Here is a 19244-nt window from a genome sequence, read left to right as displayed (position 1 = left end):
TAGAGAAGCTGATTCGGTTAAGTACAGAAAAAATGAGGTGCATCCTCTGCATTTCATGCAACTGATGCATTCGGTCTCGAGAGTAGGAGATGTCATGTTGGGCAGTGTATGGTACTCAGCTTCTCAAGAAACGATTGGGTTTAGATTGAGTTACCTCTTCAAAGACTTGAGTACCAAACAAGGGGAGATAACTCCTGGAATCATTTAGACATGAAGGATATGTAAAGTGACACTACACAATGTTGAATGTGTGGCATACATCTGTGGTGGCATATTTTGAAACACTGTCTCTCAAGTCCACAGTTTGTCGACCTGTTTGTCTGGAAAGGCTTCACAGCTCCAGCACATGAAGTGATGGTTTGTTGTGATGGTGTAGGGTGAACATCTCCTGTATGTGTGTGTGTCAAACATGAAAGGTCTTCCCAGAGGTGTCTAGATCAGAGATCTGATTCTGTAGTGCTAGTTGCAGTATGTGTTTAATGTTGCAGCTTCTTGTTTTGTGTTTGTTGTTGAAAGAGACAATGTGGATGTGTTATTGTCTGATTATGTTTTCAGACATATGTTTTCGCACGGCAGTGTTAAGGCTCACTATAACGAGGCAGTTTGCGTCACAGACATTTTAAAGACTTCGTTGAAGGCTTCTGCTTAAGACAAGTTGTTTTTAATAATTTAGTGACATGTTTTACAATTGTTCATGCAATAATCAAGAATCTCAAGATCTCATTTCTCTGTAGGGAATGAGACTTTCTAGAAGACTACAATGGGACCAACATCTCACATGAGTCCATTCCTGAGAATCTGTTTTTCCTTGTATGTCTAACATAAAAGTACCCACAAGTGTGATATGTTAACCTGATTATGAAGATGAAGAGCCTACTGCCAAGTAGTAGTCTTCATGTATTATGATCCTTAGTGTCAAATATGATCCTTAGTGTCAAATATTAGAAGTACCTATATGTTTTTTAAACCAAGAAATTTACATATCAATATTATTATACTCAAATATTATATATATATTACATATTTGTTCTGCCAGAATCATCCTCTACCCCTAATATCAGTTGTTTTATTCTGTTTCTGACCTTGATATATCAAAGTTCCTTTCCAACCCCAACCCCTACACACACACACACACACACACACACCACAACCACACTCACACAACCTCCATCTCCTTTCAAGCACAGTACATGTCGAGAGCTTCCTCACTTTCTCATCCCACCCCACTCCACCCCACCTCACCCCAAAATTGAATTGTTTGTTTTGAAATATAGTCATTCAATAATAAAGGTCTACTTTCAAGTTATCCTCTTGGTATATTTTGACAAAAATATGCGAATGTCTTTAAATGCAGGTGATATGAGATAGGGGATAATAAACAAGAATAGAGTTATGGGTCAGGAAAACACACATTTTGCGCAATAGGATAGAAACTCCACCAGGTCTTTCATGATTGTGTAGTTGTATCGTACGCCTTGCTTTGTCCATCGCTAGTCATGACTTATTGTACTTATGAAATATATCTATACCTGATGTCTATTTATTGACTTATTGTGCTTATTTATACCTGTTTAATCAACATGCTTTTGTACCAGGTTAGTGAATGCTCATCTCCGATGATCCAGGGTACAATATCCCCATTATGTTGTAATAAGTACCCTGGTCCAGTCTGCTAGTGGTTGGTGGGGTAGACTAGTGATTAAAGCATTCGCTTTTCAAAACGAAGATTCAATTCCCCTCATGGGTACAATGTGTGAAGCCCATTTCTGATGCCCCTGCTAAAAGCGGCGTAAAACCACGCACTCACTCACCCATTTGCTAGTACAGCTTAGGTTTGAGTTTTGATGAACTGGCATGATGCTTAAACTTAACCATCCAGTAAAATTATTAAGTTCCTTCTCAATTGCAACAAGTGGCGATATGACCAGTACTCAAACTGCCTTGTTAACTGGCTCAAATACATGACTTTGTAGCGAAACTTCTTTGTCGTCATAGTCATGACAACAGATTCTCCTGATGCAATTACTTAACCACATGTTTAAATTAGATTTATGCCAAACAGGCATAAAGAAGAGGCACTTTGAATTGATAATTTGATGAGAATGAGTGAGCACTTCTGTGTTTAGTTAGTGGTAAGCAAGATGAAGATTGTGACATTACTTCTGGAACAAAAGGATGCTGAATGCCTTCAATAATTGACATCTGCCCTCCAAATATTTTGGTGAAATGACGTTATTGAGATACCAGGTGTTTGGGGAAAAAGGGGTTTGCCCAAGTGACAGAGATGATGAACCTTGGGAGCCTTTATCTGTACCCAAGGTCTTGTTTTCTCAGTGTAATGAGTACTAATCATTAGTCATAATCAGATTCATATACATCATAAGTCTAAAGTAACCTGGACTTCAATCAACCTTGCAAGGTCTGATAATCAGTCTGAAGTAGGTCCTTCTTTGATATGATGTTGTGTCCCAGCGGAACACATATCCAATGCCCAGAGCTTCTGTCAAACATTGATGACCCATCATAGGGTTTGTGGGTGTGGGGTGAACCCAACCCAAACTAAAAAACCTGTTTAGCTCCCAGATTTTGCTGTTGCCGATGTATGATCTCTGATTTGTTCAATTTGGCTAGTAATAAGTATGCAATAAGGTTTTTACATAACACAGTGACATCGCATAAATGAGGTCTGAATATTAAATAAATTCCAAATAGCTTCGTTTTTACTTATGAGGTAGTTGTTTCATTCATAAAACTGGATATGGTATAAGTTGCATGTTACAGCATAGGCTGATGACCATTATGGTTATGTTTGACATTCTGAAGAAAATGAAAATCACAGTATATTTGCTCAAACCAAAACTGAAAGATTTGTGTCTTTGCTTAACAGAACTTTCAAATGTATGTTACTGGGAGCTAGTTCAGCTGTGCGGACTGTGATAATATCTTCAAACACAATGAAATGTTACTTGAGAGTAACTAAATTTGCTAAATTTGTCCCATTTTCTGTCCATCCTCATCTGATTGATATGTTTATATCAAAATCTTGTACAGTGACAAATGGTACTTAACTGCAGATTATTATCATCTATGTGTCCATAGTGTTTAGTTGTTGAAGCTTGGTATGTGATTGGTGATGTTCCACAGAAACATGACATATGTTTCATTTTAGATGGAATAAAGTATCAAACGACAGTGATGAATAAGGGTCCTTTTTGTGATACAGGATCTGCAAATTTAAGAACTGAGAAACAATTTTGACATTATTATGAAATATATCAGATATGGTTTCTGGAAGTCTGCTTTGTTCAGTTTCATTTTGGATCGACTTGCTTATACTTGAGGTTTCACTCATTGCAGTCGTATTGTCAACCATGTCAAAACTTCAAAAGTGAGAAAGAAAAGAATCTACTTGTCACCTATTTGATCATGTCTGATCTTTTGCATATTACAAAATTGCCACAATTTCAAAATTTGAAAATTCCATTTGGCAAAAGGCGGACTGTTATCCCTCATTGCCGTTTTGTTTCGCCACAAGGACATTGACCTTTAGCCCTCAATTTAAATATGAGTATTATTGACATTTACCTCTTGTTTAAAGGTCGTCACACATCATGTATATCATATATATCCATGGGGAAGAGTTGCATATGAACTGTATATCATACTTGTTATTGCATAACATCATGGGAACGGGTATTTGTTAAATCAACAAGACTTGTACAGATATAGAGCTGCAATGTTTGTATATAGACATTGTAACACACAACACTATATTATGCAATATATTTTGTAATGTAACTGATAATAAAATACTGATAATTTATCATAATGTTTTGTTTCTTCATGCCCAGGGTGAGTGAGGGGGCAATGCAGTGGCCTAGTGTTAAAACTCTTGCTCCTTGCATAAAACACAGAGGTTCAAGTCCCCACAAGGGTACAAAGTGCGAAGTCCATTTCTGGTGTCCCACCATGCAATTGCTGGAATATTGCTGAAAGAAGTGTAAGGCCTAATTCCCTCACTCAGGGTTGCTCCTCTAGATATGACAGGAACCTGTGATTGGTGGTTCAAATTTTGGTTCGCACTGCTTGGTTTGTCAGCATCAGAACAATGTTGTGATAAACGTCTTGGACATCCATGCGTTACACAAACACACTTAATACAACTGAAATTCTATTAAAAGCATCCTTAAACCAAACCTCAGCTTGTGAAGAAGTCATCCAGACAGATATTCTTTGTTGCCTACCATCGCCAGGATCAATCATACAGGACCCTGTAAATGCCCGATCCCCAACCCCCAACCCCATCCCTCCTCCCCATCCCAATTTCACGAACCAGTAGCGCCCACCATTAACAATTTAACGATCGCCAGAAAATAATATAGAATATGTTTTCAGCAACCCATGTTTACGGCGAATGGGATCGGGTGGTCAGGCTCGCTGACTTGGTTGCTCCATGAGATCGTATCCCACATCCCGATGCTCATGATGTCAATCTCTTGATTGTCTGGCCCAGACAGGAGTATCTGAGCTGGAATTTATATAGCTGGAACATAATGCTGAGTGCGGCCTTACACAACAAAGTGAAATATCTTGAAAAATGAATGGATCTCCTGACAATCAGACGACATTGCGTAGGTTTTATTAATAATTTAATATTGGAGACACGGGCACCTCAGTGACTTGTAGCGTCATACCCTTATATACTTGTGTTTTACAAACTTGGAACTCCGCCGCTTCGTCATCTATCTGTCAAAAAAACGAAAGGCTAAAGATAGGTACAACGGGTGGACAGGCCTGGTGTCATACATTGCAAGTACGTCAGAGAAAGCGACTTTAGACCCACTAACAGTTATATAGTCATACATTACCAGATTCTATTTATATCCACACATATTCCGAGTCACCCGACGGCCTGACTACCGCCACGTGTACCATGGACATTATATAAAGGGGACTCCAACTGCTTCAGCACCACTTGAGAACCAACGTTGAACCTGAAATCAGCTTTGAAGTTTGCGACGTTTTGTAGGTAAGTTAATCTGTACCCAGTTGATTTCTTAAGTCCGTGAGTGGGTGAGTGAGTTTAGTTTTACGCCGCTTTTAGCAACATTCCAGCAATATCACGGCGGGGGACACCAGAAATGGGCTTCACACATTGTGTTTCCATGTAGGGAATCGAACCCAGATCTTCGGCGTGACGAGCGAACGCTTTAACCACTAGGCTACCCCACCGCCCTGATTTCTATAAGAGATGACAAATTGAGAGAGTAAATGTAACACTTGTAAAAATTATTATATGGTGGGATTGACTGCTTCCGCTCGTGTTCCTGCTGCTTCTATTGTTGCTGGAAGACATATAGTAACTACCAAGACTAGGGAGTAACACATCCGACGGTGATGAACTGTTAACTGTCATGCATTCCTATCATGCTTGATGTTAGGGTATCAACTCTTTGATTGGTCGTAAGTGAATGCCTACAAATGTATGAGATTTGCCCCTTTCGCGTACCCGGGTTCTATGATCGAGGGCGTGAATCCTGGATTTTATGTCAGTACCATACATATCTATACTTGGAGGTCAAGACTTCAAAAAGAAGTAGACGATGTCCCAATTGAATCTTACAATGCCTCATTTTGTTTGTTTATTTCATATCACAGGATGGCCAGCTCGGTTACCGATCTTGATGAACTCCTCAAACAATGGGCGTGGAAAATATATACTCGGACGAAAAATGCTGTGACTATCGACAATGCACAGCTCGATGTGGTTTGGAATAAGGTCCGTTTCTTTTCCTCCCAACCAACCTTTCGAAGCAGCATAAATCAAGCGTTCCACAATCTCAGATCGTGTTCAGTTCGACATTCGACAATGAGACAAGGCAATATCAACTGCACAACTTCCAGACTCAACGTTCCACGATTGCGACAGTGACAACGACGCTGTCCAAAGGCTTCACACGCGGGGTCAATGCAGGAATCAAGCTTCCGGTCCCACCGGAAGTGCTCACCTCTACAGCTGGGTTCGGCAACGAAGTCACTATTGAATGCGAGGATGAAAATACGGTACAGAATTCTCTCTCCTGGGCCGTCAACACGACTGTCAAAGCGCCGAAGGAAATGCGAACTGTTGCTGAGCTTGAAATACTTGAAGAAGAATTCAAATGCAGCTTCAAGATGAACGTATCCTTCCGAGGGATGGTGAAAGTGAAGATCACAGAATTACCATCTAAAACGTACTGATTGTAGAAAATGATATCTCCCAGATTCTACGTGACAGTAATGCCATACTACCAGACTGTGATGAGATAACCCCCAAGAAAGTGGTTTGGCCTATCATCGGGAAGGTTCGGTTCCGGTATGGTGTTTCAAAAGATCCGGGTGTATCAGGAAGACGTACCTTACGATGATGATGACGATGATGATGACAATGGTGATGATGATGATGATGATGACAATGGTGATGATGACGATGATGATGACAATGGTGATGATGGTCTACTACATATCACTTTTTCAGCCACACCATTTTACAAATAACCATACAGCTATTATCTAAATGTGGCACCTTGAATTATGAAATAATATCATCCGATACGTACGTGACTAGTTTTTCTGACTAGAGAATTAAGTGACAATGTGATGAATTATTTGAGTAACTTATCAAATATTCCGCATGAGCTTTTAGTAACACACATGTCTGCTCAAAGACTTTAGAAGTCCTTTGACATACACATTGTAAATCATTATTACTCAGGTTCCTTTAAAAATACCAACAAATTGCAAAAACAGTCTCAAATCAAACCAGATAACTAGATTAGCCGACAATCTGTGGGCGTAGTAGACCAAACAATGAGTAGCTGAGTATTTGATCAATAGCCAGTTGCAATAACATTAAACTTTTTATCATGAAGAATAATACTTTTTCTTACCTAAAACATCGATTAAAACACATCAGCATCCTTTTTCTTCAGGATTACAATATTCTAATGTTCTTCCTTTACTGTTTTAGTAATACATAAAGACAATATCAGGGTAATCAATATTAATCATCATAAATTTGGCAAAGGAACATAAGAGGACTGTATCCTCAATCGTTCTTTCTCAAGGAAAGCGGGGCGTTTTGCTTTCTGAATTTACAGATATTCTGTCTGAATTTCGGCTCTACTTTTACCACTTGGAATAAGAATCAAATGACATTTCGATACATACGTTACCCTATAATTATGCTCTTTCACATAACAAAGACCCAGGACTGAACAAATGGCTGGCGACTTCAATTGCACCTCATTAATGAGAATTGGTGTATAACTGAAATACGTTTGAAATCGCATCGTTGTCCTTCATACAGATTTGTGTTCTGTAATTACAATGATGAACTGATTGCTATTAGACTATAATTATGGCAAGTGGCAATATCAGTTCAATATCTGTTAATCCATAAGTCTGTGTGTATTTATCCACAATATTTTTGTTGGCATGACTGGTAGATATATGCAGGTTGCAAGGTGATTTTCGATGTACCTATGACCAGACAGTTATCGTTTCTTTTACACAAACCGTCATCAGTACCACGGCTGTTCACATCATCGGAATGAGGCTCAAAGTTCGACCATCCCGACAAAAGGATCCCAAATCGTTTATTTAATTCGCAAACGTCCTAGCTGTACACTCTATTTTTGTTTTTAGCAAATTCGGCAAACAACTTTGAATTGGAATAGAAACTTTGAGTTTTTTCGAGACAGTTCTTTTGTGTCAAATGATTATTTCTGGAAGAAAAAAGTGTCTGTTGATTAGGGTGGGTATTGCAGAGAATTTTCATATTGCGATATCTTGCGATGCGAAAGCAAGTATTGCAATATGTATTGCAATATATTGCATGAAGTATTTTAAACTTATAATCGAGTTACTTCTTGATTTATAGAGCAAAAACACAACAAAATCACTAAGCTTGATTAAGCTTTAATAACAACTTTTAATCATGATAACATAAAAATGTGAATAATATTTGGCACAAATGAAACAAGGACATATCCGAACATTTCCGAGTGTTACGAAGTTTTCTGAATGCAAGTCAAAATACCGGTTTTCGATCAGCCTGTCGCAATTCGTATCGTGTTCATGTCTGAACCGGTAAATACCGGTAAACCGATTATATTTCGCAGCCCTACTGTTGATTACCTGTATATATCACATATTGCAATTTCGATTTTATAAACTACATGTTTATGTATATGTGAAAATTTGAAGATGATAATCTAATGATTATTTCTCAGCTTGCAAATTTGATTGTGCATATTTTGTACGATTGGAGAAACTGCACCTTTGATAACATATAGAACTGACTTCAAATTTAGGATCGAACTCGACACTGTATATTCAGAATATAAACTTCCTTAAAGTTTTTATACGATTTATTAGAATAAAGTGTAAATATATTCACATCAGTATATGTAATCTGAATAAATTCGGTCACAGCTATCTATTTAGTTCCTGTTGTATTTCCACCGTCCATGTAGGACCGAAGTCTCCACGTCTTTCAAAATTATTCCTCTTTATTTCAAACTTATCAGTAGCCCTGATATATTCTTAAAAATAAGATATTATTGCCAATATACTCAGCTCGGATAGTGGTGAAAGCGTTCTCTCGTCACGTCGAGAAAGTGATTGACTGCATCAGTTACAGCCTGACAGGATCCGAAGACCGTCACATCACTATCCGAGATCGAGTGGTTCAGCATATGAACAATGACATTAATGATGAACTAAAACATTTCCTGAACCAAAATGTCAATGAGTACATCACTAATTCGGGAATTTCACGAGATGGAGTGTGGGCAACAGATGCAGAAGTTATGTCAACAGCCAGTCTGTTAAAATGTGACATCTATATATACAGTGCAGTTGGTCAGTCAATGCAATGGCTGATGTACCCTGCCAGCTTCAGCTTGAAAACTCGCACTGATTATGCTTTGTATCTGGAAAATGTATCGGACCATTTCAATGTTGTAACCAGTGTTTAATTGTGTGAGAAGTACAATAAAATTATAGTAGTATCCTTAATCACTTGTTTTCTGTAGGGGCATAATCTGGGCTGGGGGGTATACTATGGCCTAGTTCAGAATATACCCCGGGGGTATAAACGAGGCTAGCCCAGATTATACCTGGGGTATAGTCTGGGCTAGCCCAGTTTAACCCCGGGTATAGTCTGGGACGGGTATACTCTGGCCTGTTACACCGGGTTCGATTCCCCACACGAGTACAATGCATGACGCCCATTATTGATGCCCCCTTCCGTGATTTTGTTGGAATGTTTTGAAACTTACTCAGGTGTGTATGAGAGTGTCCACACAGATCGTTGATAAGCGCTAACCTCAGTTACCACATATACAGGCACGGTGATAATGTTTACGCACTACTTATGTTGTCCAACTCAAATCAATAGCGGCGCGCAGGGTTGTTTTGCTAACCGTATGCTATATATAGGTACAGGTGTCGTTACGTCAACGGTACTAGATCAGGTAGTGCCCGCTGATGTGTAACTAAATACAGCTCCTTCGCTGTATGGAATGGAACTCACTGAACAATGGATTTTGCGTTCAATAATCATCTCTATATTAGTACTGGTATTTCCACAGTTTTCGTGGTTCCTTAGTTGATCTTAAAATACTCACTGACGTGGGAGAATTTCCACTAGACTCTGCTCCGTTCGGTGCATTATTCAAAGCCCAGTCGCAGTCGTGGTGCAGTATAAACAACGCATGTCGGATTCGGTTCTTCGTCAAATTAACTCAACTATTTACTCCACAGATTGACAAACTATGGAAAAACAGGGTATTGAGGATTCCACAACGAAGCAAACTGGAAGTGCAAGGTATGTAGAAAACATGTCATTACTGTCGTTTCTTTTAAGTATATCTCATAAAGCAAATGGCAAAAACTTTACAAACGAAATATCTCAAGTGAAGTAGAGGTACTGTACGAATCTGAGTATGTCATTGCCACGTGTTGAGGAAACGGGGTGTGTTTCCTGACCCGCTCAGGGTTGTTTCTTTGCATGAGTGTTTTGGCAGATAATCCATACATATTCCCCTTTTTGGGGCGAGGGTCTTTCATTAGGGTTTGAGTTGTAGTCAGGTTGTAGTTTCCCGAACCAAAAGTTATGGTATCAGACAGGCATCATGATATGTACACCGATTCTTGATCCAAAGTTCGGACCTTATTTCGAGTTTCCTATCTCAAAATCTCACATTAAACATTCTTTCATGATTTCCTAAGTGTCATCTCGTGTTTGCTGTTATTTCGTTATCACTTAATTTGAATTATCCACAGTTTGGGATGTTTAGGTTGTACAAAAATAGTTCATAACAATTTACGATTCCGGTTTTTTTATTCAGGTCTCCAACTGTGCCAGACCTTCTCGACATTGTCGAAGAATGGGCAACGAAGATGTACAAAGTAACAAAACCTGAGGCTAAAGATATTCGTATGGATATAATATGGAAGAAGCTGAACTTTACCTCGTCTTTTGATGATTTTGAGAACAAGAAGTATGTCAAAGATCCAGCCCCACAGGTGCTACTTACAACAAGCTTCGAGAATCATACGAAGAAAAACCAACCTCAAGAATTTGAGGCCAGTGAAACATCAACTTCTACTGCTACTACAACTCTTAAAAGGGGATTTACTCGGGGAAATACAGGGGATATAAATCTCACTGTTCCTAAGAAGATTCGGGCTACAGCGTCTCATTTCAACGAGGAAATTGTAATCAATGAAGATGGGAAAAAGACTGAACGAACCAGAAAGTGGAAGGGGAAGACATCGTTTGATGCCATTGCTCAGAAAAACACAATTGTCCAAATGTTAATTCTTCAAAAGGAATACCATTGTGACTTCACGATGACAGAGACTCTCCGTGGAACGGTCATTGCTAACATTACAAGCAACATTTCCGAAGTTCCAGTTACTGCGCAAAGTTCTATTGTCACTATCTTTCAAGATTTTAAGGACCTGTTTCCTGATTACGTCACTTGCAAGGGAAACCACATCGTCTGGCCGATCGAAGGACATATTGCATTCAGATACGGGGTTGAAGTGAAAACAAGGTATTGGTATGAAGAAATACCGGAGGACAGCAAAAGAAAACCCCAAAACACTGTAGAAGGAAATCGTGAGGATCGTGAAGACCAAAGCCAAGTAGAAGATGATGACATCGCGGGTGGCCACGTAAGTGCAGACAGCTCGGATGACACTACCGACTTCGATGGTGATACACTGGATGTTGATGAAGACTTGTTTGGTTACACAAGAAGAATTTTTTTCTGAACACCATCGTACTTTCCAGATGTCTTTTGCCGGCTGCAACCATCAGCTGCGTCAAACAACATTCACTCTATCACACACTATTCTATTACAGAGCTCTTACTGTGGTTCAGTCAGCTGCTAGCATGCTATAGGTCCTTGTCTACAGAAGAGCTCTTCATCTTCGTTTTTACGATATGTTGTTCTTAATTCCCACCGACTCGAAGATCCGGGTTAGAATTGGCCTTCAGCATCCCATGCTTGTCGTAAAAGGCGAGTAACGGGATCGGGTGGTCAGGTTCGCTGACTTGGTTGACACATGCCATCGTATCCCATTTGCGTAGATCAATGCTCATGCTGCTGATCACTGGATTGTCTGGTCTAGACTCGATTATCTTAAGATCAACGCCATATAGCTGGAATATTGCTGAGTGCGGCGTTAAAAACACGACCAACCAATCAACCCAATTCCCACCAAAGTTTAAGAGAGTTTATTCTATCACATGGAGAGGATGTATGCTTCTTTTGGGACTTACCATAAAGTTTTCTCATTTGCACCTGTACAAAATAACTGCTGATATAACAACGGTTATCATATTGGACAATACTCAAACGAAAGATAAGAAAATAATAGTAATGAAGAATCTGAATGATCGGAGTTGCGAGAATTGAGAATACTTAAGTCGATTTCTTTTTGCCTTTCGCATGTACCTTCAGTGTTTTTTAAAGTCTGAATGTCACCACCAATAAGAATAGTTTGGGTTGCCCCTTATCTGATCTGTTAAAAAGGTTTTCGTGTGGATGATTCACGCTCAGTTTTGTCGGGAACTCCTCTCCTGAAACATTTACCTTCTGCTTGCTGTATGTGTATGTGTTGGACAAAGCCTGATCGGTTAGTGTTATGCTGTGAACTGGTTTGCTTTTAGGATGCCCCGAAACCGAAACCCCCATCATGGACTGGAAATCTACTTTTTACAAGTACGGGTTCGTGGCCGTCATTGGACACTGTGTCAGGAGGAGGAGAAATCGTATTTGCAAATTCTCAAAAACGTCTTTCGCTTCACAGCCTTAATTCGAGTTTATCACAGCGGAGCTTGATGGACTATACAGAATACCTGAGGGACAAGGCCGTTTCTCAACAGTGATGAAGGTACAATGTCTTATGAAATATTTTAGTGTTTGAGAAGGAGCGAAAGGGACAAAGAATATAGACGTTCTGGTGAAACATATAGACACTTGTTTTAGATAACCAAGACTACAAAGTTAGGGATGTTAGATTCTAAGTGGCTGACGGCTTGCACATTGAGATCAGTTTGTTTGTACAGACCAGGTCTTTGGTGTTGGAATGAGTGAGTGAGTGAGTTTAGTTTTACGCCGCTTTCAGCAATATTCCGGCAATATCACGGCGGGGGACACCAGAAATGGGCTTCACACGATGTGCCCATGAGGTGTTGGAAGTAGTTTCATTGTGAATAATTACGTGAAGTAAGAAACCAAAGAAATTATTTTCGTTAACTTTGTTATGCATAATAATTATATGGAGGGAATGTGTATCAACATTCTAATATATTTGTGCAGTGCCAGTACCGTTATATTGTTGTTGTTACAGTATGTTTAGACGCTGGCCTGTGTTACATTTTAAAAAAAATGTTTTATGTATTAACTTTCAATAATATAAATTATTTTAGCTATTTTTTTTCGTTTTCTTTGTTGTGCATAACATTATGTTTTAGAAGCCTGACTTCGTTACCAGTTTACCTGAAATGTACTGATACTATTCGAGTTGATTGTAAACCATTAAACAATTTACATGCGTATACATCCTGTAAATAAATAATTTAAACAATTACGTGTCGTTTTCACAATTTACTCCAATATTTACAACTCGCGTATCCCTCCAATTCTATAACATAATTTATTAAACGATATATTTCAGATATTGTTGAAAGAATACATCATTCCAAAGTTATCAGCCCTCATTGCAATTATGAAAGTAAAACTGGTATTCCACATTTCTGCAATAATCAGCAACCACTCTACGATTCTGATTATTTCATGTGAATGTGTCTATGAATCGTCACGTGTGTGTGGTACTTCGTTAAAGCGGTTGGGTAGCCTAGTGGTTAAAGCGTCCGCTTGTCACCCTGGTTCCATTCCCCCCCACATAGGTACAATGTGTGGAGCCCATTTCTGGTGTCCCCGCCGTGATATTGCTGGAATATTGCTAAAAGCGGCGTTAAACCATACTCACAACCTCGTTAAAGCTGTTGGACAATACGATGTGGAGGCACACATGCCAGGGAACCTCAACCTCCTCCACACGTCAACAACTGCCAGGTTGAATACACCATGTGATTTAGAAAGTGGTCAAATGTAACATATGCTATATGTGGGGTTACATATTTTGGTTGAGTCCCATCCCTCCGCGGCTTCCACCAAAATGGAATCCGGACAACTGTTTGTCTACTTCATGTACTATCGGCTAAGATCCGGGATGGATCTGATCTCCAGTAACCCATGCTTGTCTGAAGAGGCGACTAACGGGATCGTGTGGTCAGGCTCGCTGACTTGGCTGACACATGCCATCGTATCCCAATTGCGTAGATCGCTGCTCATGCTGTTGATCACTGGATTGTTTGGTGCAGGCTCAATTATTTACAGATCGCCGCAATATAGCTGGAATATTGCTGAGTGCGGCGTAAAACTAAACCCACTCACTCACTCACTACTTCACGTACTTTTATGGAGCCCTCTGATAAGTGTAAATTGGCACGGCTTCGATTTAGCCGTGAATACACAATGCCATTTAGGAAATGATCAAATGTAACATCTGTTAACTTTGGAATTACACATATGTTTATATGTGATATGTAAATTATAAATGTTATTGAAATGGATTGTATATATGATGAATACGTAGTGCTAACTACAAGCAGTACCATGCCGACATCCAATAGAGTTATGCCGATTTCCAAAAGTAATCTGGATTTTTATAGACAGACAGTGCATGCTCTTTGCTGCACAATTTCAACTGGAAGGTGATTTCTGTTGCGTTGTGGTGATGCCTTTTTAATCCTTGTAAGAAATCTGATCAAAATCAACATTTTCAAGTAAGGCCGATTGTTTACTTGTGCAATTATGTAAAATCATGTTATCAACACTGTTGTTACATATTTTGTCAATTGTTTGAACACGATAGGTAATTGATAGATTTTTTTTTAAAATACAAAACGCCTATGCGTTTCTTTTTGAATAGTATATTTAGACATTCTACATGTAGATTGAAGTATTGAAGTAAAGGGAATACAGAAGAAGAGTATGCATATAACTTTTCCACTACTGTTATACTGAAATTAAGATAAACATTTAAATAAATATTTAAATACAGAGTTGTAGCGAGGGCAGTCGGCATCAAACATCCGTGAAAGTACACAATCAGTTAATATATCATGCAGCAACCATTCTTTGGTCCAAATATACAGGTAAAAGTGAAGTCTGCTCTGGTTAACCGTCTGTTGGTGTAATAATTCGCCTTCTATCAGATACAGGCTGTTTGTTAAAGATTCGATCGGCGTTGTCATTGCACGAATTTGTTTAGGGAAAACATATTCGGAAGAGAAATTGAAACAGATTGCCCATTACACTTGTTTAAACTATAGTTTAAAAGTAAATAATTTAACTGATGACTTAACTGCTGCCGTATGTTAGTGAAGAGTTAACTTAAAACTGTAAACAATATATACAACAATAACTAAGGTAAATCTGTCGAGGCATGAAGCACCTACTTTGTTTCCAATAGCGGTCCAGGGCTACTTCAGGGGGCGGTGGGGTAGCCTAAAGGTTAGAGTGTCCGATCGTCACGCTGAAGACCTGAGTTTGATTCCCCACATGGTTACAATGTGTGAAGCCCATTTCTGTGTCCCCGTCGTGATATTGCTGGAATATTGCTTAAAGTGGGGTAAAACAAAACTCACTCACTCACTCTTACATCTTCCCTGATGAATGGGAAAAGGCGATAATGCTGTACACTTTTACTTTTCGTTCTGGCTCACACGACGATATGTTCAAAAAATCGATGGTTGCTAATATATACATGTATTGTACATGGAAACTGTGGTATGGGCCTTTAACTATGCCGTTATATCTACGACTGCGTGATAAGATAAGGACCAGTCTCTGGTACCAGGATCATGTTGCCATGGAAGGTAGGAGAGATTTATTGAAAATATGAATTCCGAATATAGTGTTGGTATAAATTACTATAATGATATCCGAATACCATAACGTGCTCTTGTTATAAGAGATAAAATGCTATGAAAGCCAAGACGCCTCCCATCACTGATATCTGTACCATATGTGATTATTTCAAAAACATATTTTTCCCAATAGGCCCATGTAACAAAACAAAATATTTCTCTAACATGGATGAAGTATTTTCCTTGTAGAATCCCTGCTCGTTCATAAAATATTATAATAAATAGAAGCGACAAAGCCGACAAGGCATCGCCATGTTAACTCGGTAAACAACACTGACCTTATTGCGATATCTATTATTAGGTTCGAAATCCACGAGGCACTGGCATTGCACTCTCTCCCTCGTCTCTCTATCCGTCTCTCTTACACACACACATTCTCTCTCTCACCACCCGTACTATACACACATCTTCTCTCTCTCCACATATAAATACATTCATGTTCTCTTTCTCTCCACACACACATATATTCTCTCTCACACCACACATACACATATTTACACACATATTCTTTCTCTCCACACACACACACATCCATATTCTCTCTCACCACACACACATATATTTTCTCTCACCACACACACGTGCATATACGCTCTCTCACCACACACACACACACACATTCACATAAATTCTCTCCTTTACATAGGCAAGCTCACACAGAGAGAGTGAAGAACACAAATATGCACATGCCGTTCTTTCGATCATTTATATGAAAACTTATTGAAAAACGTGCCACGTGATCTTCAGATGAATACTAATTGCATGACGAGCCGGGTGCTCTGCGTATGAACACTCATGGACATTATTTTATCTCCAGATGCTTCTGTGTTCCAAGGTTTTGGCACTGATGGTGCTATACGTATGAACACTCATGGACATTATTTTATCTCCAGATGCTTCTGTGTTCCAATGTTTTGGCACTGATGGTGCTCTAGGTATGAACATTCATGGACATTATTTTATCTCCAGATGCCTCTGTGTTCCAAGGTTTTGGCACTGATGGTGCTCTACGTATGAACACTCATGGACATTATTTTATCTCCAGGTGCCTCTGTGTTCCAAGGTTTTGCACTGATGGTACTCTACGTATGAACACTCATGGACATTATTTTATCTCCAGATGCTTCTGTGTTCCAAGGTTTTGGCACTGATGGTACTCTACGTATGAACACTCATGGACATTATTTTATCTCCAGATGCTTCTGTGTTCCAAGTTTTGGCACTGATGGTGTTCTACGTAAGAACACTCATGGACATTATTTTATCTCCAGATGCCTCTGTGTTCCAAGGTTTTGGCACTGATGGTGCTCTACGTACCCTGTGTGTCATCATTTCTCCTGCAACCTGACAACGCTTGTCCAGCACCTTACCCATGTCTGTGTCGAGGTGACAGCATCCATTGTGGTCAAGCCCAGCTCAAAACTATACCCGTCTTTACAGCATCACGCAAGTCATGGTCCGTCTACCTCAACTACAACAGCATCTCTGTCATTCCAGATAACGCATTTAAGAATATCAAAATCAAAGAATTAATCCTGGACACGATGAATCTATTGAAGCCTGTGACCATTGCTGATAATGCCTTCCAGGGACAAGAAGCAACCTTGAATAAACTCAGTATGGTCAACTGTGGGCTGACCTCTCTTCCTCCAGCTTTCAGAAAGCTGAATGCCTTCACCGACCTGGCTCTGGATGGCAATGCCATTTCTCAATGGGACAACGACGCTATGCGTACCCTCGGGAGGGGCCTGACCAGATTCAGTGCCAGATCCTTCTCAGGAACTTCCTACGCATGGACTCGTCAGTTTGCCTACATGAGAAGACTTGAATTCCTGGATCTCTCTGACAGTCCGCGTTTTGTTCCAGATTTGGACAAGTTCGTTCTTCTGAATGACACGCTTACAAAGTTAATTTTGATCAGGATGGGGATGACCCAGGTACCCGACGTTTTAAAGCATTTTCCCAAGCTGACAGAGCTAGATATGGGCTATAATAAACTGACGGAAACTAGTATCAAGGGGGATTCATTTGCATCTCAAACTGAACTCCAGTTCCTTACAATCTCCTACAATCAACTCAACACAACCCCCGATGGACTTTCAAATTTGAAGACTGTCACCTATCTGGACATTAGCGGGAACCCAATGACGACGATGGACATCTCAAAGCTGCCCACCGGTATTGTACGATTGATTGCAAATCACGGTGGCCTGAAAACGATCCCTGCTAATCTTCAACGGTTGACGAAGTTAGAAGAGCTCAATATGTACACCAATCACATAACAGCTATCAGTGAGAAGGACCTCAGTCATTTGCCAAATCTTAAAACAATCTTCTTGGGAGGAAATTATTTGACTTCGCCCTTGCCTGTCAATGCGTTAATTGGAGATACAAATCTGGACCAGACAGCTCTCTTTAGAGTTTAACAGACGTAACAATGTCGTGTTCTCCTTCTGTGTTATTCGCTCCTTACCAAAGCTGTTGTACCTGACAGTACAGAATCCAGTATGCACCTGTTCAAGTGACATTCCCCAGTGGTGGAGCGGAGTCACAAAGAAGCCGGACCTTGAAGGTCACTGCCTCAACACGTCTAAGAAAATGAAAGACTTGCTCACAAACTGTCAACCTTAGATTGTTAACCAGAGCTATTCAGCGGGTTCTAGGATTATCATGTCTAAAATAGACCTGTTATGTCTTCGCCTGTGCTTCTTTTAATTCTAGTGCACATAAACACGTTTCTGTTTATTGACAAAGTGTGCGAGAGAGACCGATTATATACCTATATATACTGATGCAAGGAGGTACACCAGGTAAGCAGATTAATGTGTGTGTGTGTGTTGGTGGTGGTGGTTTGTTTGGTCCGAAACGCCGTGTGTGTGTGTGTGTGTGTGTGTGTGTGTGTGTGTGTGTGTGTGTGTGTGTGTGTGTGTGTGTGTGTGTGTGTGTGTGTGTGTGTGTGTGTGTGTGTGTGTGTGTGTGTGTGTGTGTGTGTTTGTTTGTTTGTTGTTGTGGTGGTGGTGGTGGTGAACCGCCTCCGTGGTGTAGTGGTTAGAGCGTCCGCCCGGAGAGCGGAAGGTCGCGGGTTCGATCCCCGACCGCCTCATACCAAAAGACGTTAAAATATGGTACTTGTTGGTCCCTGCCTGGCGCTCGGCATTAATGGGTACAACAAGGACTGGTCGGCTCGGAGTCAGTATAATGTGTCTGAGTGGGGTATTCATGCTTCACTGCGGCATGGTATCTCAGTGGGCTAGCACTATAAAACCAGCTTAAGTCTGGGCTAGTACAAGCAGCCGCACATACACATACACACGCATACACGTCGTCATATGAGCGAAATATTCTCAAGCACGACGTTAAAGCCAATTTCACCTCACCTCACCTTGTTGTTGGTGGTTTGTTTGGTCTGTAACGCCATGTGTGTATGAGTGAGTGAGTGTAAAGTGTGTGTTTTTGAGTGTGTTTGTGTGTGTGTGTGTGTGTGTGTGTGTGTGTGTGATGTAAAGTGGGTGGGTGTCTTCAGCTCCTGCAGTTTTGTAGATACACTTTAAAAGCTCTCCTACGAATCCAAAACAGATGAGATTACACTTTACGAGAGAACATGTTTATGAACACAGTTAAGGTCCTTGCTCACGTCATCCTTGACTTGCGTCCTCGCTCCCCGGACTGTTCAGTCACAGCTAAATG

The 19244-nt window shown here is 40.1% G+C and overlaps 2 protein-coding genes across 6 annotated transcripts; both read left to right on the top strand.

Annotated features, from left to right (window-relative positions):
* The first annotated feature begins 4918 nt into the window (after positions 1-4918).
* On the top strand, positions 4919-13147 carry LOC124289672. 5 transcript variants are annotated; one of them, XM_046726282.1, is made up of 4 exons: positions 4978-5029; positions 9808-9871; positions 10395-11226; positions 12228-13147. In XM_046726282.1, exons 2-4 carry the CDS (start codon positions 9819-9821, stop codon positions 12444-12446), a joined length of 1104 nt encoding a protein of 367 aa, XP_046582238.1. In that variant the 5' UTR covers positions 4978-5029; positions 9808-9818; the 3' UTR covers positions 12447-13147. The 5 variants fall into 5 exon arrangements, 4 of the variants coding, with proteins under 4 accessions (XP_046582238.1, XP_046582237.1, XP_046582239.1 ...); XM_046726281.1 differs by lacking the exon at positions 4978-5029 and having other exon boundaries at positions 9212-9871; positions 12228-12490; positions 12713-13147; XM_046726283.1 differs by lacking the exon at positions 4978-5029 and adding an exon at positions 11921-11928 and having other exon boundaries at positions 9212-9871; positions 10395-11357.
* A 3681-nt stretch (positions 13148-16828) lies between these two features.
* Positions 16829-18254, top strand: LOC124289645 (extracellular matrix protein 2-like). Its single transcript, XM_046726251.1, has one exon. It carries the CDS (start codon positions 16829-16831, stop codon positions 17981-17983), a length of 1155 nt encoding a protein of 384 aa, XP_046582207.1. The 3' UTR covers positions 17984-18254.
* The last annotated feature ends 990 nt before the right edge of the window (positions 18255-19244 follow it).

The sequence above is a fragment of the Haliotis rubra genome, unplaced genomic scaffold (assembly GCF_003918875.1).
Source record: "Haliotis rubra isolate DU_JTF1 unplaced genomic scaffold, ASM391887v1 Scf446, whole genome shotgun sequence".
Lineage (NCBI taxonomy): Eukaryota > Metazoa > Mollusca > Gastropoda > Lepetellida > Haliotidae > Haliotis > Haliotis rubra.
This window is presented reverse-complemented; position numbering and strand designations above follow the sequence as displayed.

Excerpts from the sequence above, each read along its gene's own strand:
- LOC124289672 (XM_046726282.1), top strand. The coding sequence starts at position 9,819 with ATGGAAAAACAGGGTATTGAGGATTCCACAACGAAGCAAACTGGAAGT. Across the intron at positions 9,872-10,394 it reads AAGCAAACTGGAAGTGCAAG|GTCTCCAACTGTGCCAGACC; the intron begins GTATGTAGAAAA and ends TTTTTTATTCAG. Across the intron at positions 11,227-12,227 it reads ATGACATCGCGGGTGGCCAC|GATGCCCCGAAACCGAAACC; the intron begins GTAAGTGCAGAC and ends GTTTGCTTTTAG.
- LOC124289645 (XM_046726251.1), top strand. The coding sequence starts at position 16,829 with ATGCCTCTGTGTTCCAAGGTTTTGGCACTGATGGTGCTCTACGTACCC.